Source organism: Schistocerca cancellata, chromosome 4 (genome assembly GCF_023864275.1).
Source record: "Schistocerca cancellata isolate TAMUIC-IGC-003103 chromosome 4, iqSchCanc2.1, whole genome shotgun sequence".
Lineage (NCBI taxonomy): Eukaryota > Metazoa > Arthropoda > Insecta > Orthoptera > Acrididae > Schistocerca > Schistocerca cancellata.
Genome location: NC_064629.1, coordinates 884037209 through 884060492, shown reverse-complemented (window position 1 = coordinate 884060492; position 23284 = coordinate 884037209). Strand labels below are relative to the sequence as shown.

Genomic DNA, 23284 nt, shown 5'->3' with positions numbered 1-23284 from the left:
GGCGAGAGAAATGAGATAGGAGGAGATGGACAAAGAGAGGAAAGAGGAAGAGATATGCTGAGAGGGGGGGGGGGGGGGACAGGAGAAGGCAGTGAGAGGAGGAAGAGGAGGACATGGACAGAGACGTTGAAGAGGAGTAGATGGGCAGAGATAGGGGAGCCAAGTAGAAGGACAAAGAGAGGCGAGTGTAGTAGATGGACAGAGAAAGGCAAGAGGAAAGAGTAGGAGATACAATGAAGGAGGAGGAGATGAACAGCGAGAGGGGGAGATGGACAAAGTGAAGGGCAGGAGGATATTGACAGAGAGACTAATGGGAAGTGGAGATGGACAGAGGAATGGGGAAGGAAGAAATAGACAAAGAGAAGGGGAGGAGGAGATCGACAGAGAGGGAACGAACAGATGGACTAAGGGGGGAGGAGTAGGTTAACACAGTGAGTGGAGAGGAGAAGATGGACAGAGGAGGGGAGGGGAGGCTGGAGGAGGCATATGGAGAGACAGGTGGAGGAAATGGACAGAGAGGGGAAGGAGGAGATGGAGAATGCAAAGGGAAGGTATAGATGGACTAAAAAAACAATAGATTAAATACAAACTGGACAATGCCAGGTACTCAGCTGTTATGGAAATATATCTACAAGAAATGTATTCGCAGTTGCTAATGTGGACAACCATTAGTTGTATAATGAAATGACAACAACGAAAACTTGTACCAGAGCAAGAATCGATCCCGGATTTCCCGCTCATCACGAGCAGCCTCTTTACCATTTGGCTATCCGAGCACGATTCATGGTCAGACGCAAATTTCCATATGTAGTCAATCATGTGCCGACAACTTGCACTCATATACTCATTATGTATACTCCCGTACAGGAAAGATGTTTTACTTGAAAGTCGCTTGTCCAGTGCCAGGGAATAAATGCGACATTGCAGTGCCTGTGTTATTCTGAATTACAATGCAAAGTTCATTCAGACATGCATGCATGTCCGACGGAAATTCTCATCGTCATTCAGAATAAGACAGGCATTGCAATATCGGAAATATATCTGTTTCGGTCATCGTATGGGGATAGATGTGTTTTATTTGAGTAAAACATAATCTACGACTCTGATGCAATTTATAAAAGTTAACACAAGCCTTTCAAAGGATACAATTAAATTTAAAACACATTTATAAAGCATTGGTAGGAAGTGAAATGACATTCAATAAATTTATTATAATAATATGCAGAGATAGCTGAAATAACATTCAGTGCTAGTTTTTGGTTGAATTTCCAGCCGTGTGTCGGTGTTAAAATACAACGACATTTTGGCGAGTGTCATACTCATCATCTTCTGGTAAGGTATCGAGATATGTGGAGGCTGTTAGTGGAAAAACAAGGAAATTTAAAGACAGATAGAGATGAGATATCCAGGCGGTTCTTATTAAAAGTAGGACAAATAGAGTCATATGGTACGTTCTTGCAAGCAAATGCACGCAATCTTGAGAATTGTGTTACTGAATATTCTCACTGATGCACACAAAACTATTCAACATATTGACCCAAAACATGAAACTAGCGTTGTGAAACTATGGAATATTGTGGAAGAACTTAGTATATTAACAGATCAGGTGATGTAGCCTGAAACTAAACTTGCATCTATAGATAAAGATAAATACACCATAAATTATATACAATGGACAAATTTGCGCACATGCCATGCAGTCATTAGGAGATTATGATGCACAAGCCAATCATCTGTTTGTACATTCATGCAAAAAGTGAGTCTATCAACGAAATTTTTAAATGTCATAGTACGAAAATTGATAAGTTATAGAGATCTTAAAAGCTCTACTATGGAAACGGAAAACGTTACTAGAATGTTTAATACAAATTCTGAGTGGAGCACATTAACGCAAATCACACGGAGAGTAAGTAGTTGTTAAATGTAAGTTTTGAGAGTATGTGGAAGATAGCCAATATGCTAGCTGTAAAGACCATGGCAGTCAAAGAAGACATGAAAATGCTCGCTCCTAAAGACATCTGCGAAAGAACTCTGTATATAAATACCTGAGAAGAAAGCATTGGTAAAACCAGCAAGTAATATAAGTTCTCAAGAATAAAACATCAACGAAAGTATCAAGCATGAGAAAATTATCAAAAATGTAACTGTTCAAGAAGAAATCACTGACAAACGTATACCGGCTGGGGTGGCCGAGCGGTTCTAGGCGCTTCAGCCTAGAACCGCGAGACCAGTACGGTCGCAGGTTCGAATCCTGCCTGGCGCATGGATGTGTGTGATGTCCTTAAGTTAGTTAGGTTTAAGTAGTTCTAAGTTCTATGGGACTGATGACCTCAGAAGTTAAGTCTCATAGTGCTCAGAGCCATTTGAACCATTCGAACCATTTGACAAATGTATCAGGTATATGAAAGCTGAGCATGCAAGTAATGTAAGATCCATTTTGAGGTTAATCAATACGTTAACTGTACAGGTTGGCAAAATTGAAGCAAACATCTGATGTGACAAATCTGGGAGTATATGTGTTGTACACTATCTCAAAGTCTGTTTAGTGTGCAACACCATGTCAACAAAAAGCGAAGTTATTGAGGCATGAACGAAATTTTCGCAAAAATTAGGATTACTAAGATTAGGACAGGTGGAAAAAGATTATTTTCTCCCAGAAACATTTAAACCTGTAACTGAAACTCTTAAATGAGTTTTGCACACACCCAATAAAAAGAGCAAAGATGAAGAAAGAGAAGAAGAGGAAAGTTATTGTCCATTTCGTTAACCATTATGGAGATACTGAGATAAATGGAACATATGGAAATGGTAGGGAACAGCTGTATATGCTGGGTGTGTAATCTATACCTATAACCACATATGCAAAACAGACTGACAGTGGAGAATTTTGAAGAAAGCCAGATTTAGTTAATCTAAGATTCTCCAAAACTTCAAACCTCGCCCAAGTATTTATCGAATCAGATGGAAATATGTGACGAAATAAAACTTCTGCATAATGTACACATTACATACAACGAATCAAAAGCCCAAACACTAGGAAATGCAAAATCATTATTAAATCCCTGTTAAATGGTAGACATAGCATCTTCATAGTTATTGACATTCAGCATAAAAATATGAACAATAGAATTCTGTAATATATATGTACATTGGCTATACTAATGAAATAACAGAGCAGTTATGACTAAAGCATCAGCCACTGTCAGAAAAACATCTCACGTGAATGAAATCTTATCAGTCATTTGAGAGATCTGAGGAGGATACATTATTGAAGTCAATAGTCAAGAATTCCACAAACCACGTTGCAAAATATTCTTGCGGTGTCACAGCCAGACACCACACTTGCTGGGTGGTAGCCTTTAAATCGGCCGCGGTCCGTTAGTATACGTCGGACCCGCGTGTCGTCACTATCAGTGATTGCAGACCGAGCGCCGCCACACGGCAGGTCTAGAGAGACTACCTAGCACTCGCCCCAGTTGTACAACCGACTTTGCTAGCGATGGTTCACTGACAAAATACGCTCTCATTTGCCGAGACGATAGTTAGCATAGCCTTCAGCTACGTCATTTGCTACGACCTAGCAAGGCGCCAGTACCAGTTACTATTGATACTGTAATCATGTACCGTCAAGAGCGACGTTCATCATTAATGGATTAAAGTTAAGTATTCCACCAGCTACGTCCGTTTTTCTAAAGTCTAATTTCCTTGTCCTGTTCCAGACCTCACGCCAGCCTGCGTGAGCTAAAACGCGTGCCTTTCGGCTTCCTCTAGTACCCGGTGTTGGCTCTCCTGCCAACCTACAATTCTCATGTGGACATATGTTAATACAAGTTTTTTATGATTTATGGCAGACATATCTTGTAGATATGAAGCACTATTCATGAGCAAAAAAGATTTCAAATACGTTTTAGTGGTCATTGATACATATTCCTAATTTGATTGGAACCCACATCTGAGAACAATGATGGAGAAGGAAATTGGTATGATTGCAGTTGCTTCAGATGAGGACAAATCCGTGTCCTCCAGCTTCAATCTGATCATGATTGTGAGTTTTGTAATAGTTGTTTCACAATGCTACTGGAACAGTATGGGCTACACCACCACTCAGTGTTAACTCACATGAAAGCATGTATTATAGAATAGAATATTTCCACAGTACAATAAAAACCTATATGTGGCTACATTTTAATCTTCACAATCATAAAAATGGATGGATAATCTTCCACAAGAAATTGAACGGTGTAATTGAACTGTACATCAATCGAATAAAAAAGAAACCAATTAGTGTTCATGGTTATGAGCTTTTAAGTAAAATATATACTGAATTAAAATGGTGGAACAATGCAATCAGAAATTTATTGTTGGTGATTTTTACATATTTCAAAACACAAGTCTACATCTGATAAAACATACCTACTGAACTGGTCGACAGAGTTCCCAAAGTGTAACAAACCAACCCTAGAACTTACATCTTAATGGATGGTAGCATTTGTGGAATAGCTGGTGGTTTTTGCACAGAAAAACTACAGAGAAGCAGCGAATCAGACGTTTTTCTCATATAGTGCGTCGTAACGCGATGACAGAATACTGATGCGGTGCAGTGGCTTGGCTTCCATTCATCACACAGCAGCTTAAGACGTGGTATAGTGTAAGGCACACAAACTATCCAGCCATAAAATATCAAGTAGGATCCACACTGTACATGGCAGTACCTGTAGAATTACACATTTCCTCACACAGTTATTGTGGACGAGGAACAAAGCTGTAAAAGCAACTAGCACTTGGTGATAAGGAAATCAATCTGTTGGGCGAAACTTGCAAAGAGTACGATACTGCATACACTGCAATTAAATGTTTGGTGCAAAGTCACATTGCAGATCGAATTTTAGCAGTTGAAGTCCAGCAAATACATGTAAGAAGGGACGTCGGTATAGCGTAACATGTAGCATAATTTTCATTTGTTAAAGCAGCGTGCACCTAACTTAAATTCAGTGCTGGGACGAATTTCCCACAAGTTTTGAGTGTCGCTCATCACCCGCTAAAGAAGAATAAGTCTAAGGAAGTTTAAAAAGTGGCATCTAATCATCAGTATTAGCTGCTTAAAGTACACTGGAATAGAAAGGAATAATAAGAAGAATCGTTGTAGCTCCTGATGTGCCACCTCTATCTAAGACGTCAGGTGTTATTATCACATTCGTAATTCCTTAGCTGACATGCCTTTCAGCTATTGGGATCATTAGCTGCAGAAGCAGCACCCTTAGCAGTGAAAAATGCATGAAGCACTCATGAACAGCTTGATGAGGCACAATGGCAATAGGATCATGGAATCCGTCACTATCAGAAAAGGATTATATTTAAAACCAGACAGGAAAGAGCTTACAAATATCGATCTGCTTAAATTCGTCAAAAAATTATGCATTCTAAGGTCTTGTTGAGTGTTTATCTGGAACACGATGCATAAGAATACGTGCAAATCTAAATATGTAGGATAGTAAAATAGATGGTGCAGGAGAACCTGAATCTCACTTGGCTGCATATGCTAAAAAACGGCATATCATGTACTACTCTGATTTATTCAGAGAGTCATGCTAACCTGAAGAGTTATGCCCTTACCTTACCAACAATCATCAATTCTACAATTTACGATGCTACAAACGTCTATATACATCTGTGTGGATATTAATGCATCATGTTCCTCCTGATGACTGTAGCAGCTTTGAACAGGGTCCCCTACATATGCAGATAAGTATTGTTCAAACAAAAACGAGGACGTATGGTAACAAATTATTTGCTTATTATTGGTAGAAATACAGTTATTTTTTCATTAAATTTCATCCACGTGTGACGTCTATGGCATTCATCTAGTACAGTTCTTAAATATATTTATGAAACTTGCTAGGATCACATGGCCCCTCCTCTCATGAAACAACATGTGTTGCTTAATATGCAAGATCCCATGCCGTTATTTTATAAACTGAGTTTTAGTTCTTATCTGCAAACTACACATTCTTAGCAACATGTGTAATGTCGAACACTTCCTGTACCATTTCTTTTGTAATAAGTGGTCTCAACTCAGAGCACATACACATACAGAACTGGGCTTTTCTCCCACATGTAAAGTTCGCCATACACATGATTGTCAGACACTGATATGTGTATAAAGTCACCATGTGCTGGTAGTAGGACCATGGTGTACCATTTCCACAACATGTTACCTTTCTTGTACAGGTCGTGAAATAGAAATGTGAACCTGGATGAATACAAGTTCCACATAATGTGCTCAGACTACTCTATGATCAGGAATTTGATGTGCTGGAAAGCTCCAATGGTATTCTTTGACAGCAGCAGAAGTACCACCATCGCAGAAGCCATAAACATAGACCATATCTTCATATTCATCATTAGTGTAGGTGTGTGGCATTTTAGCCAACATGTGTACAAACACAACTAACTGATGTTTCTCTCTTATACACTCAAAATCCATTGTACTGCTTCACTCACAAAACAACATGGGTGACTCTGCATTCAACAGGCTGCTACAATGGCAAAAGGACTTCCAGAGCAAAGAGATTAAAAGTAACAAGGTAGGATGAGTTGGATATGACACACACGTGTGCACCACTAGCGCAAAAAGAAATATACATCAAATGTGTTCTATCTCCGAAATCATTCAGAATATTTCATATGTCCATATGAAGTTTTCTCCTCAAATGAGTGTTCCTGTCACATCCGTGAATATTGACCATTCCTATGGGACCACCATGTCTATACACCTAATTACACTCTGATAAATGAGTCATGCAATTCCACACACATACAATTCAGTTATTTTGTAAGGTGCCTTAAATTTCGCACCTTACAAGCACTCGTCTACATACTTTGCCGTGATTTACAACCGGAATTAGGCATCATTTGATAGGTTGTGCAACGTATATGTGAATATTTAAAGAATACTGACTTAGTGACGTATACCTTCTAAATATTAGTTAACGCTTATTACATGGCAGGTGACGGAGCGTAATTATTATCAAAATGGTGTAATGAATGATTGCCTATACTAGCAGAGGTTGGAACGCCAGGGGAAATGAAACAGCAGGGGTAACTCAAGCCCTGGGTGGAAAAGCCCGCACAGGTGACGTGCCCTTAGCGCTAGGATTTCACCCGGAACAAGTCCCGCCCATTCACCCCCCTCCATGCCTATCCGTAGTGCAAGGCCCTCCCCTAAACAGCTGTAGCTGTAGTTCCGCGAACTGGAAGCTACAGCGAAGTTGCTATCGTCTCGGTCCAACACACGTTAGACTGCGATGAAATTCAGTAATGATAAGAAATTTAAGTTTTTCTGGATAGTAATATAATATGAATTTGTATTAATAAAGAAATAAAAATATTTACAGAGAATTGAAAGCATCGCCAGCAAGAGAAAACAAAAAAATAACGTGATGTTATTTAAGGGCAATAATGACAAATTTTCATTAACTAACTCACTTATTATAATACGTTCATTTGAGGGATACAGCAGAGCAAACATACGATGCGAAAACAATGGTCTTGAATCTGTTATGTCGGTAGTAAAACCACGGAAGCAGTCGAATAACTCTACTGTCTAAAATCAACATTATACAGATATAAGTCAAAGTCGTTTTGTTTGTGTAGGCCCTCATAGTAGCTCACGAACATTAAAGAATATAAGAATACCGTAAAGTAGATATGCTTAATGAAAGCAGTAAGATATTTGCTTAAATGACATATTTCGTTAGTATTTGTATGGGTAATGGGTGAATTTTAACTTGTAAATTCTTTCAATGCCATCCCTGCGCATTATAAACGAGGTTATAAAGAATTGTGGCTGTTTCTGTGTGATTAGTGTCCTATATACAGTTGAACAAGTCCCGCCCATTCACCCTCCTCCATGCCTATCCGTAGTGCAAGGCCCTCCCCTAAACAGCTGTAGCTGTAGTTCCGCGAACTGGAAGCTACAGCGAAGTTGCTATCGTCTCGGTCCAACACACGTTAGACTGCGATGAAATTCAGTAATGATAAGAAATTTAAGTTTTTCTGGATAGTAATATAATATGAATTTGTATTAATAAAGAAATAAAAATATTTACAGAGAATTGAAAGCATCGCCAGCAAGAGAAAACAAAAAAATAACGTGATGTTATTTAAGGGCAATAATGACAAATTTTCATTAACTAACTCACTTATTATAATACGTTCATTTGAGGGATACAGCAGAGCAAACATACGATGCGAAAACAATGGTCTTGAATCTGTTATGTCGGTAGTAAAACCACGGAAGCAGTCGAATAACTCTACTGTCTAAAATCAACATTATACAGATATAAGTCAAAGTCGTTTTGTTTGTGTAGGCCCTCATAGTAGCTCACGAACATTAAAGAATATAAGAATACCGTAAAGTAGATATGCTTAATGAAAGCAGTAAGATATTTGCTTAAATGACATATTTCGTTAGTATTTGTATGGGTAATGGGTGAATTTTAACTTGTAAATTCTTTCAATGCCATCCCTGCGCATTATAAACGAGGTTATAAAGAATTGTGGCTGTTTCTGTGTGATTAGTGTCCTATATACAGTTGAAAACATTTCAGGAAAATAATCTGTCGTTATTCTCTGCCCTGTCTGTTTTTAACCAACAGATTTATTAATTTCGTAAATGTCATTCAAACCATTTTTACAATTAATAATGATGATGTTATGTTTGTTTGTCATGGAGTAGCTATGGAGGAAATACATGCTGCAGTGTTTCACATATGTAAAACGTCCTTCATGCGGTGCAAAGTAATTTTGATGCCCTTTCGAAGTATAGTGAATATTGGTGCTTGTTTCACATATAGTGTCTGAGTTCTGAAACTGAAGTGTCAAGCATACTGTGGTTCCACATTCTCCAAGCAATTTATTCTTATAGGGTAGGTTTTTCCAGTTTTAGTTTTGGGTGCTTTTTTTCGCATATAAGCATGTTTGTTCATAGGCTGTTCATGTGAATACTGAGTTCTCGTATTTAAAGAATTCATTGCTAACTTGTTTTCTCTTATGTTTGCTGTGGAAGTAGCTGGCACAGCTGAGACCAATTGTGGACGTTTTTTGTAACATGCCTTCTAACTATCTGGCAAAATTTAACACCTAAGAAGTTATTAATTTAACATTCACTCCAAAAAGTTTGAAAATTATGTCTGTTTGCATAATCTATTGTAAATCTATTGTAATTTCACAATTTTGCCTTGAAATCAATTTTTAATGTGCTGGAAAAACTTTTGAACTGTACATATATACTTCGCCACAATATGAATAAAGAAGCACTTCTGTTTTTTAATTGTTTGTTTTTATATGTTAACGAGTGCCTGCATCATTGTATATTCTACAACTTAAATTAATTTCACTTGCAAAGTGCTGATAATAGGGGGTGAGGGACAGATAGGTTGTATACTATAAATTTTTTAAAACATCTGTGGACAGTTCCATCCTTAAAGACATAACATTTGTACAATTGAAAGTGAAGGAATAACATGAAAATAAAATCCATATGCTACTTAGTTTTGTATGGAGATACCTCAATATGAACAACATACAACCAAGATCTTATCAAGCACTCCACACACATCTTCTCCTAAAAAAATAAAAGTTAGTGTTAATATAGAATGAGGGAATTTAATAATACTACTGGCTCTGTGTTGGGCTCGTGGAACTCAGTATATGAAATGTTGCAGATGTAACATCTTTAGTATAACTTATTGTGAAAGACTGGATTATATACTTGAAATGTTAAAATAATTGTGCAGTTTAATGTTTATGACCAAATGAAGAGCATTAAAATAACAGATTTAATAAGAAAGATTTAATTTCGGTACTGAAAAATTTAATCTTTCCCTATATTCTGTGATAGGTTCTTGTCAACTTTATCATCCTCTTTTGGCCATACAAATTATTTCCCCTTTCTGTCAAGCGATTTAACTACATTTTTTTCACGTTGTTCCCTGCCATGTTGTCCAACAAATTAGTGGTAATGTCCTCATTCAGAATCAGGTTTAATAATAACCCACTGCACATTAAACAACGACAATTTTTCACTAATGTGACACGCAATGAAAGAATTTAGGAATGTTTCTTCTTGATTACTCTGGTTGCTGTTAGGTATGAACTGGAAGTCTGTGCCATTTCCAAACAACAACCTCATTTACTGTTCATTTCCTGATGGTACAAAGACTGTGCACTTGAGTGCTTGGGAGAGACCTGGTGTTATTCCGGTGCAGCCGTACCTGGTCAGCTTAGGTTTTCACCTTCACCACTGGGCATAGAAGACGTGCAGTCAGTAGTGAGAGTTTGTCTAGCTTTCACACGAAGCCAAACCTGATGATCTGTTACCATCACATAATATTTCCATCACTTTAAGATAATAAGTTTTTTTTCATGAAGTACTCTTTTCTGATTAATAGCATGAACACCTAGCTTATCATCTTGCAGACAATCAGATACAATGGCATATGAAATTGGACTGATAACTGTGTAAATAGTGATTTGTTCATTACTTCAGCGTGTACTCCTTGCCTCATTCTGATGACCAATATGATCTCACTTAAATCAGTCTGGAGAGCACAATAATGTTTCCTTCAAACACTCTGAATGCTGCATGCACAGTGATGGATGTTTCACCACCATGCTGGCAAGCACACAGCATCAGCCTCTGTTGTGGGAACCTGCAGCCATAGTGTTAAATATAAAATTATGGCAGTAAATGAGTTAAAAGAACTACTTTATTGTATCATTTCTAAAATATAATAAGGTGTTTCCAAATATTGTATGAAATTTTTTGGTGGTCTCCAAATGATTTACTAAAACAATGAAATAGCAAAGTAACATTTTATACCAAATGCAGTGTACCAAAAGTCATGGTTTTTATCCATTTTCAGTAAATCATCATCTGCCCATTTTCTATAAAAATATAAATTATACCTCTTTATAGTGTTAAGTATTGTATAATTTCAGAAATTGTACATTATGGCTTTTGAACTGATGCACAGGAAGACAAAATCTATTTCATTTCAAAACTCAGCTTTTTTATTTGACTTTTTGTGGAATTACAAACCACCCAAATGGATTGCTGTATCATCTATGCATTTAAGAACATAAACTGATAAAAAAGAGAATTATTTATTTTCAAATGGTTGAAATGGCTCTGATCATTATTGGACTTAACATCTTAGGTCATCAGTCCCACAGAACTGAGAACTACTTAAGCCTTACTAACCTAAGGACATCACACACATCCATGTCCGAGGCAGGATTTGAACCTGTGACCGTAGAGGTCCGCGGTTCCAGACTGAAGGGCCTAGAACTGCTCACCCACACTGGCCAGCTATTTATTTTACTGATGAAAATGGAAGTGAAAGATATCATACACTCCTGCATGTTATTCAATTAAAGGATACCACAGAAGAACAAATTGAAATTAACAGAGGTGCACCACACCTGTGGCCATCTTTATTCTTAGCCAATAAAAATCTGTAGTAGGGAGGGACACAATGAAGGGTAACTGGAGTAAGTGTATCCATGTATAAAACCATGCAAATTTATTTTTCAGTAATAGGATTTCCATTGCTGCACATGTGTTAGAATAATAATTATAGTCATTTATCTTGAGGTGTGTTAATTTGTTTCCAAACTTGTAAATTTCCACAGAGTTGCCATATACTTCTACAGATTGTTAGATTTTCATCACTAACCATGATCATTGAATACAGAAGTGTGAAAGAAATCAGATATTTTAGTTGAAAAAGTTTCCCTTTTGTGATGTTTTCATCAAGTGAACCATTAATGAATGTGTTCATTACATTTGTCAGGCAATTGACCAAATACGCAGTTCCAACCCATCTGATATAAAATGATCTTCTGGAAGTGAAGTATGTTGTCAATATTTGCTCTCATAGAAGCTGCCACTTTTGGAACAGCTGCAGTCAAGGTATTAATGAATTGTTGATACCAGTAAATGCACAAGTAGGTACATACAAAAGAAATTTATTCTTTCTCTGATATGTAACCTACATAGTAACTCTGGATTAACATAGTCTTTTACAGATCCATAACTTTAAATGGTGATTACTGAGTTATGCAGTTAGCTCGGTTTTAAATTTATATTGGTTCAAAAGTCTAACTTTCACATGTGTTGTAAGTTTATTGTAACACAACAAAAGCACTTCCCTAGAATTTGAATATGGGTGGGAAGCCTATGTGTATTGCATATTGTAACTAGTAATGATTATATATTTCATGATTTATCTAAAATTTATTGTAACTAACAGAGACAAATATCACTAGTATTGCCACTTCTCTTCAAAGGCCTTCTGCATAGTGCTCCAAGTGTCAAAAAATTGCTTGTTCATGTCAAAGTAAAAGGTTTGGTTATTTTAGTAAATAATAAAGTTTTTTGAGCTAGTAAAATATTTTGAGAATATGAAAATTTTTGTTATTCCAGATTACATCCAGTCACACCTAGACCATATAAACAGGCTCTTGTGTAGCACTTTCATTTCTCTGTAGCTAATGAGACCACTTGCCATACTTCAGGTGCATAAGTGCAAACTTGTTACACAGATCATCTGAAAAAGTCAGCTAGTAAGAAATGGTTATGAAGTTACTTGTCATCCAAAATAACAATACTAATCCAAATGAAGGGGTCTTCAACTACTAGTGTCTTTTATGCAGAACAAAATCACAAAGCTATTACATTACTGTGAAGTTTCAGCAGCACCACTTCAGATCTCCCACACAATTACTAGCTTGGAACTATGTGAAATGAGCAAGGAAATAAAAAAAAAAACACAAATTCTAATATGACATACTTTTATTGCCTCAGTAAAATTTTTATAACAACTTAATACATCAGAATCAAACAAATGTGGAAACAGTGTAAGTGACATACAAGTGGACATCTGATAGGTCAAATAGTCAGTTGGCTTTGGTAGTGTGATATGCACAACAGTAATGCTGAAGTTCAACAGTCAGAAATAATTTTGGTGTGTTAACTCTATTATAAATGATTAAAAGATTTTCAGTGCTTACTACAGTGAAACAACTCTGAACATTTCCAAAGGGACAGAAGCATGTGTTCCAGCTTCACCCAAAATAATAATCTTCCTTGAATGCTTTGAAATAACTCAGAACTCCAATTAAATTATGATTACTGTTTATTGCGGGAGCCAAATATCATTATTGGCTCACTTCCCATTTTCCAAAAATACTCTGAGACTTAAGCAATGCAGACAATACTCATGAGTCTAATTATATAAAAGGAAAAATAACTCCCAAAGGTCATTTAAAAAAAAGTAACAGACACAAATAAAAAATAAAATAGTGTATACATTAAACTATATCCTACAGTGTGCCAAAATGTAGCAAATGATGATATGTCCTTATATGGACATTACACAATCAAACAAAAATGCTGGGCACCAATAACATAGCAAATCTAGAACGAGATTGCCAAATTACACTGATCAAAATGAGAGAACTGAGAGATGACATAATATTTTTCATTTACACAGAAACATACATTCATACAAGCTCACAGTGAGAACATACATGATACATCTATTTACAAAAGAATAAATATGCTAACACATCATCCACAGATTCTATGTGAAGTGGTTTTCATGGACATGAAGTAAATAAATAAGTCCTAAACATATCATCATTTAAGAAGTAATAATAAACTTTAAAGACAATATGTAAATCCACAATATACTGGAGTACAAAACATTCTTAACCTTTTGTAGACACGCACCATCAAACAGAAAATCAGAGTCCACACTTACTTACACAGAATATATTACTCATTCGAACATGTACAGAGGTAAAATTTTCCAAACAATTTGTGTTATTAGGTAGACTTGGTACATCAGTTAGTTCTACAAATAAATTTGTGAATGGAGTTGAGGAAGTTAGCCACCAGTTACCCATTTAACCTTCCCTTAAATTGAATGTATTACTAGTTACATGTTTTGAAGAGACAAATTATTTAAGTGTTGTGTTCTTGAACAATGAACACCTTCAACACCAAAGTAACTACATTTGCATCTTTACTGTAGATTACTCTTATTTCTAGTAATGAACCATGAACTAACTGTTGATTTAAGCTGGCCGGAGAGGCCAAGCGGTTCTAGGCGCTACAGTCTGGAACTGCATGACCGCTACGGTCGTTGGTTCAAATCCAGCCTCAGGCATGGATGTGTGTGATGTCCTTAGGTTAGTTAGGTTTAAGTAGTTCTACGTGTAGGGGACTGATGACCTCAAAAGTTAAGTCCCATAGTGCTCAGAGCCATTTGAACCATTTTGATGATTTAAAGAGATACTGTACATTGTGGCTGTTTTTACCACTTGTAGCTGTATGTTGTAATAGTGTTTAATAATGAGTTCTTTTAAGTGTGAAGTTTGCGCCAATGAGTATAGTTACCGCAAGACTCTGAAGAGGCATATGTCCACAGCCCATCCACAGAAGCTGAGCGAAATGATGCCTCCTGTTACAGATAAGGAGCCTTCGTGTACATACCAATGCTACATATGCGACAAGGATTTTACTTGTAAAGGTAGTTTAAAACGCCACCAACAAAATATTCATGGCCAACCGCAACAGCAAGGGTTTAAGTGTACAATGTGTGCATTTGAAACCGATTCAAAAAAAGTGCTGGATCGATCATTTCCAGTCTGTACACGGATTATGTGTGAAACCAGAAGCCCTGGAATTCTCCAGTGAAGAAGAATTTTTAAAATGGAAAGAAGAAATGGAATGTGCTACACATTCCAAATTCATTAAAAGCTGTGGCACTAAATTTTACGATGAGGGCCCCACATGTTATTACGTTTGCCATCGCTCAGGTCAGTTTACCTCCAAAGGTGATGGGAGAAGACATCTGAAATTGACAGGAAGCAACAAAATTAATGGCAAGTGCCCTGCAGAGATTAAAGTCCAATACAAAGAAGGAAAATGCCATGTTACTTTTGTGTCCACTCACGTTGTTCACGATCTGGACCTAAGTCATCTCAACCTGACAGAAAAAGAACGGATGAAGATAGCTGAAGACATTGCTGCAGGAATCCCATTTCCTACTGTCCTCCAAAAAATTCAAGAAACAGTGCAGAGTTCTAATTTGGAGAGAGTGCATCTTACAACGATGCAGGATTTGCATAATATTGCAGCTGCGTATAACCTGTCTTCAGAGTCAGTTACACATTCAAATGATACGATCAGTGTTGATGCTTGGGTGCAAGAAGTGCAGCAAAGTGACAATCCATGTGTATTGTTCTATAAGCCTCAAGAAACAATTAATGATCTGTACCCTGAACTGAAAAGTGAAGACTTTGTATTAATTATAATGAACAATGCACAAGGCGAAATATTAACTAAATATGGAAGTGACTGTATTTGTGTCGATGGAACTCATGGCCTAAATGGCTATGATTTTGAAGTTACAACATTACTTGTACTGGATGATATGAGGCAAGGATTTCCATGTGCTTTCCTCATATCTAACAGGAATGATTCAGATGTTTTGAGTATATTTTTCAATTGTGTTAAGTCTCAGGTTGGACAGATTTCCCCAAAAGTATTCATGACGGACCTGGCAGAATCGTATAGTATCGCTTGGAACAAAACAATGGGACATCCTGAAATGAGACTTTTCTGTACCTGGCACGTCGATAGAGCCTGGAGGGCCAATATTAAGAGCAAAATTAGAAGTTTGGACAAGAGAAACGAGGTGTACAAACTTGTTAAATCGTTAATGCAGGTAAGAGATGTTGCTGTGTTTCAAGAATCGTTGGTAAAAGCATTGCAGAAATTCAACAGCGATTCAGAGACTTCAGAATTTGGTCACTATTTCAAGACGTATTATGAAAAAAATGTGAAGTGTTGGGCATATTGTCATAGGATGCGATCCGGACTCAACACAAACATGCACCTGGAGAGCATGCATAAGACATTGAAATATATACATGCTAATGCAAAGCAGGTAAAACGTTTGGACAAAGGTATATCCGCTTTAATGTCGCTTGTAACAGCAAAGCTGTTTGACAGGCTCATTGTCAACGTGAAAGGGAAGCTAACAAGTAAAACGAAAAACATTCGCCGTAAACACAAATGCAGCATTCTGATGAATAAGGACTCAATTAGGAAGGTAGGCAGAGGTTGGGAAGTACCAGCCACAAAATCACATGAAGTTTACCTTGTAGAAGAAAATAATATCTTCTGTAACTGTAAATTAGTGTGCACTGACTGTAAAGTGTGCATTCATAGGTATTCCTGCACATGTATTGATTATAGCATTAAGTTAAATATGTGCAAGCATATACATAATGTTTGCCAACTAGACAGTACAGAACAAAATCCTTTTGAAATTTCTGAATTACAAGATGCAGTAGCTACAGATGTTGGAGATATGTCTTGCATTAATGAGAAAGAAGTGATTTTGAAGCAAGTCAGTGGAAATGCTAATTCCTGCACCCCAGAAGCATTGGCAGAAGAGAAGAGAAAAATTATTTCTAGGTTTTCAGAAATTGTTTCTGGTATGTCAGCTACTGAAGTTCAGCTGGCTAACAAAATGGTGACTTCGTTGAAGGTTAATGTAGGTGCTGTTCGCACCAGTAGTGGTATCTCTTTCATTAGCCCACAAAGAAGTCTCAAGAGGAAACTTTTGCCCCAGAGGAGGCTGTTTTCAACAAAGAAGAAAAGTTCCTCAAAATGCATATCCATGGCAGTTCCTAATGCGGAATAAACCAACAACATCCTGATAACACTTCTGGATGAAGATTTATAGCACATTAGCTAGCATGTTGGTCTCGTATTGTGGAACATGTTGGTTCTCTTCTGTGTCCTGCCATCCAGATTTAGGTTTTTTATTATATCACTTAAGGCCAAGGCAGATTTTCTTCTCTGTCCTTGAAAGTGCCACAGCTTGTGCTCTGTTTCTGATGACTTCACTGTTGACCGGATGTCAAACATCAGTGCATAACATAGAATCAGTCTCTTACCTAGAGTGAAACGAAATGATCGTATAGCATTTCTGTCTGGGAGATCCTATGCAGAACCATTCGGCTGCCTACTGCAAGTCTTCACCAGATGATGTCACTTTGGTGATTTGCATTTGAAAAAAAGGTAAAGTGGTGATAATGGCAACACATAACCCAACCCCCGAGAGGCTAGACTCTCCGACTTGGACAGGAATTGCACTTGAGACCCTGCGTACCTATCAGTCTCTCTAACCACACAGCTACAGGGACAGACATAGCTAGCTAAGGTGGTATGTTGGATGTGTTGCTGCCATTTTCAGTGACACTTGCTGTGTCACACAGACAAACCGACAGGCCCTGAAAGTAAATATTAAACCAGAGTGCAGACATAGTGCATTGGAACAGAAAAGTAACATTGAGCATATGTGAATTTAGGGATGACTCACAGGGCATTTCTGTATAGTGCATAACACTGAATTAATCTCATACCTGGTGTGTTGTGTGGAAGCTCTTGCTTTCATGGTTTATCGAAAGCACCGTTCTAAACTCATTCACTGACAGGTCCTGTAAGTAAACATTAAATCACAATGCAGGCATTGAGTATTGGAACAGGAAAGAAATATTCGACATACATGAATATAAGGATGACCCATGAGGCATTTCAGTATTGTGCCTAACACAGAATTAATCTCATACCTGGTGTGGTGTGTGGAAGCTCTTGCTGCCATGGCATACCAAAAGCTTGCTGCTCACACTCAGTGTCAGGCTCTGTAAGTAAACAATTAAACAATAAATCACAATGCAGGCATTGTATATTGGAACAGGGAAGTAACATTGGGCATACATGAATATAGAGATGTTTCACAAGGCATTTCAGTATTGTACCTAACACAGAATTAATCTAATACCTGGTGTGCTATTTTGGACCTGTTGCTGCATTGGTTGACTCAAAGTTTGTTGCACATATGAACTGACAGGTACAGGATTATAAATCATGTTCCATACATAGAACAGAAAAATTGCACTGGAGATGTGTGAAATAGAAGATATATCACATGCAGTGTGGTCCACTTCATGGAATTACCATCACATACCTGGTGATTCTTGTTGCATGTCTCACTGCTGTGTGTGCCACTGTGTTTTCACTCAGTAATTCTAATGGTATACTTAATCTGTCATACAGAGAAAGCACGTTATTCTCCAAGCGTTTACTCAATGCAGCATATTAAATTTTCATCAGTGTTATAGCAGCTATTACTTGTGAGTCATCTGTGTAGAGGATGGTATCAGACTCAACAAAGCATGACATATCATAGTGTACTCTAAGTTCAAACTTATTTGCAGGTTCCAGCAATACTGATAGAATGACTGAGTGGAAATACACCAGCACACCACAGCAAATAAAAAATAATTTAACTGTGCTAACCCAGGAATTGTTCACTTCACCACAAAAAAAGGCTGTGGAATGTTTATGTGAAATACACTATTTGATCAAAAAAATTGTGTCAAAAAGATATGTGTACCAGTAATTAAAACGATATCGTGGAGTTAACAATGCAGGATACTAAGTAACAAAACAAAATCATGAACACCATAAATAATATCACTGATTAAATTTAAAAAATATATATATCTTGTGCATATTTTATTTCAGTCATCACCTAATGTATTATTTTTTGGGGTTCTCAGAAAACTAATTTCCTCAATGCTTTTAGACTACAAAAAATACTATCCAAGACATAGTGGGAGCTGAAACATAACCCACAGGTTTTTCCAGGGAGAGTGATTCAGTCACAGACTAAAACTACATGAAAAAACTCCACATCACATGAACATGAAATTTATAAATAAAATCTGAAAGGGGAAGTATGACAAAGTAGTAATAATAATACTGAAGCACACATGGTAAGATATCTGAAAGATATTGATACTATATCATACTGTAGAAAATGTACCAAATGATAATAATGTCAAGTAGCAGCCCTATCTGTCTAAAGAAGTAACACCATATGCACTACCACAATAGATTATTGCCTTCGGTGATAACCATGTATTGTCTACCTGAAGAAGTAACTACATATGTATTATAACCTAGATTATGGTTATCAGTTTGTATAAAGAGGTGGAATTGATAGGGCACTTATGTCACTACCTTCATTTGTATGAGGCATGTTATGTAATGATAAAATTTTGAAGTCATTTTCATGTCAGAATGTTCATACTACATCCCAATGTAGAACTAATCACAACAGATTTGGGCACATGAACATTTAAAATATTTTAATATTAAATGCAAATAGTTGCAAATTAATGGTACAGACCTTCATCCAGAAGTGTTCTCAGGATGTTGTTAGTTTCTTCTGCATTAGGAACTGCCATGGATATGCATTTTGAGGAACTTTTCTTCTTTGTTGAAAACAGCCTCCTCTGGGGCAAAAGTTTCCTCTTGAGACTTCTTTGTGGGCTAATGAAAGAGATACCACTACTGGTGCGAACAGCACCTACATTAACCTTCAACGAAGTCACCATTTTGTTAGCCAGCTGAACTTCAGTAGCTGACATACCAGAAACAATTTCTGAAAACCTAGAAATAATTTTTCTCTTCTCTTCTGCCAATGCTTCTGGGGTGCAGGAATTAGCATTTCCACTGACTTGCTTCAAAATCACTTCTTTCTCATTAATGCAAGACATATCTCCAACATCTGTAGCTACTGCATCTTGTAATTCAGAAATTTCAAAAGGATTTTGTTCTGTACTGTCTAGTTGGCAAACATTATGTATATGCTTGCACATATTTAACTTAATGCTATAATCAATACATGTGCAGGAATACCTATGAATGCACACTTTACAGTCAGTGCACACTAATTTACAGTTACAGAAGATATTATTTTCTTCTACAAGGTAAACTTCATGTGATTTTGTGGCTGGTACTTCCCAACCTCTGCCTACCTTCCTAATTGAGTCCTTATTCATCAGAATGCTGCATTTGTGTTTACGGCGAATGTTTTTCGTTTTACTTGTTAGCTTCCCTTTCACGTTGACAATGAGCCTGTCAAACAGCTTTGCTGTTACAAGCGACATTAAAGCGGATATACCTTTGTCCAAACGTTTTACCTGCTTTGCATTAGCATGTATATATTTCAATGTCTTATGCATGCTCTCCAGGTGCATGTTTGTGTTGAGTCCGGATCGCATCCTATGACAATATGCCCAACACTTCACATTTTTTTCATAATACGTCTTGAAATAGTGACCAAATTCTGAAGTCTCTGAATCGCTGTTGAATTTCTGCAATGCTTTTACCAACGATTCTTGAAACACAGCAACATCTCTTACCTGCATTAACGATTTAACAAGTTTGTACACCTCGTTTCTCTTGTCCAAACTTCTAATTTTGCTCTTAATATTGGCCCTCCAGGCTCTATCGACGTGCCAGGTACAGAAAAGTCTCATTTCAGGATGTCCCATTGTTTTGTTCCAAGCGATACTATACGATTCTGCCAGGTCCGTCATGAATACTTTTGGGGAAATCTGTCCAACCTGAGACTTAACACAATTGAAAAATATACTCAAAACATCTGAATCATTCCTGTTAGATATGAGGAAAGCACATGGAAATCCTTGCCTCATATCATCCAGTACAAGTAATGTTGTAACTTCAAAATCATAGCCATTTAGGCCATGAGTTCCATCGACACAAATACAGTCACTTCCATATTTAGTTAATATTTCGCCTTGTGCATTGTTCATTATAATTAATACAAAGTCTTCACTTTTCAGTTCAGGGTACAGATCATTAATTGTTTCTTGAGGCTTATAGAACAATACACATGGATTGTCACTTTGCTGCACTTCTTGCACCCAAGCATCAACACTGATCGTATCATTTGAATGTGTAACTGACTCTGAAGACAGGTTATACGCAGCTGCAATATTATGCAAATCCTGCATCGTTGTAAGATGCACTCTCTCCAAATTAGAACTCTGCACTGTTTCTTGAATTTTTTGGAGGACAGTAGGAAATGGGATTCCTGCAGCAATGTCTTCAGCTATCTTCATCCGTTCTTTTTCCGTCAGGTTGAGATGACTTAGGTCCAGATCGTGAACAACGTGAGTGGACACAAAAGTAACATGGCATTTTCCTTCTTTGTATTGGACTTTAATCTCTGCAGGGCACTTGCCATTAATTTTGTTGCTTCCTGTCAATTTCAGATGTCTTCTCCCATCACCTTTGGAGGTAAACTGACCTGAGCGATGGCAAACGTAATAACATGTGGGGCCCTCATCGTAAAATTTAGTGCCACAGCTTTTAATGAATTTGGAATGTGTAGCACATTCCATTTCTTCTTTCCATTTTAAAAATTCTTCTTCACTGGAGAATTCCAGGGCTTCTGGTTTCACACATAATCCGTGTACAGACTGGAAATGATCGATCCAGCACTTTTTTTGAATCGGTTTCAAATGCACACATTGTACACTTAAACCCTTGCTGTTGCGGTTGGCCATGAATATTTTGTTGGTGGCGTTTTAAACTACCTTTACAAGTAAAATCCTTGTCGCATATGTAGCATTGGTATGTACACGAAGGCTCCTTATCTGTAACAGGAGGCATCATTTCGCTCAGCTTCTGTGGATGGGCTGTGGACATATGCCTCTTCAGAGTCTTGCGGTAACTATACTCATTGGCGCAAACTTCACACTTAAAAGAACTCATTATTAAACACTATTACTACACACGAAACGCTTTTCACACGTGAATAGTTCACACACAGATGGTACACAATAAAACACACCCAAAACACTTTTAACACTATAAAACACTTTTAACACTTTTCACACGCAATACACGATAAAACACTTTTAACAAGCAAAACGCTTCTCACGCGTAATGTTTTAAATAAATCGGCTAAAAGAACAATGCTCTACCGCAACGTGCAGCCGAACGCAGAAACCACATGGGTCAACTGAAACGATGGCCAGTCCACGAACAAAGACTGGGAAAACCGGCGGTGAACCGGTGGTGAATGGGCGGGACTTGTTCCGGTGGGGGTGAGTGGGCGGGACTTGTTCCCGGTGAAATCCTAGCGCTAACGATTCCTGCACAGGTGTTGGTCCTGCTTAACACAGGAAGTAGCCAAGATGGACGGTCGGGGTACCTGAGCGCTATAGCACAATACAGCGGCGGCTGCCCGGTTTGTAGCGCGGCCCGAAGAATAAGCAGATAATACTTCGGAAGCTCTGAAAATCTTGGACGCAGCATAGAGGAACGAGGAAGTGTTACCGCTAAAATCACGGAGGCTCGGTTATTTCCGAGGACTTTTACTCTGAGAAGCGTACCATCGTATGTATTCCTAATTAACGAGGATAGGAATTTCCTCGCAAACTTTCCGCGCTGGACGACAAAAGAGTAATATATGGTTGGTTGGCGTACGAAAGAATTTGTAGAGAGGGAGAATATTCCGTGGTTTTGAGAATATGATTCGCCTTCTGCAGATATGAAGGAGGGGAACCGAGCTTTGCTGGGAAGCCAGCGGTGATGAGAAATAAGTCTTCCGTTTTGAGCAACCGTGTTTGACGGTCGCTCAGTATCAGCGTTTGCTGGTACAGAGGAACTTGCTGTCTTTGCTCTCAGGAGATTTTATAGCTAGAAAGGTTAGGCACTGTACTGTTGAGAATTTAAAAGATTCTGGACTTCGCCTCCAGGTAGGGAGTCGTCGTTGAGTACGCTGCGTTCAGTGATTGATAGCACTTCTTGTGCCTATACTCACGTTGAGACGTTATCTGAACTCCGTCCTTGGGGCTTGGAGTTCACGTTTCTCGTCTGTAGAACACAGAGAGGAGAAGACAGTATTAGATTACACTAGTCAGCGGACCGTCTTATACCGCACTAGTGTTTGAATGAGTTTTTTTTTATATTTTGTTGCTGAAGTTCTTCCGTCGTCGCAGACGTGTACGAGAACCATCACTCCGACGCACCGGATGCAGTACATATGGTGATGTTGCTAATTGCTTCGGCTTATTAGGGCTATAAAGCTAAACAGCTGTGATTACGTAAATTTTATTTCCACTGAGGTCATCTTTGAAAGTAGTGTCTTCTAGTGTTTGGTGCGTAAATGATATCAGTCATCTCGCGTTATTTGTATTAGATCGCGTAGCCATAAAAAGGGGCAGATTTGGGCAATTGATCAATCGTATTAGTTAGGAAATTCATTTGTATCTCTCTTTGTCCATTGGACATTTATGTATAAATATTTGTGATATATAA

At 37.8% G+C, this 23284-nt stretch overlaps 1 protein-coding gene across 1 annotated transcript; it reads right to left on the bottom strand.

Moving 5' to 3' along the window:
- Nucleotides 1–19323: 19323 nt before the first annotated feature.
- On the bottom strand, nucleotides 19324–20970 carry LOC126184489 (uncharacterized). Its single transcript, XM_049926882.1, has one exon. The coding sequence runs from the start codon at nucleotides 20968–20970 to the stop codon at nucleotides 19324–19326; it is 1647 nt and encodes a 548-aa protein (XP_049782839.1).
- Between the last annotated feature and the right edge of the window lie 2314 nt (nucleotides 20971–23284).

What these genes read in the sequence shown, in the direction of transcription:
- LOC126184489 (XM_049926882.1), bottom strand. Translation starts at nt 20,970, where the DNA reads ATGCAGGATTTGCATAATATTGCAGCTGCGTATAACCTGTCTTCAGAG.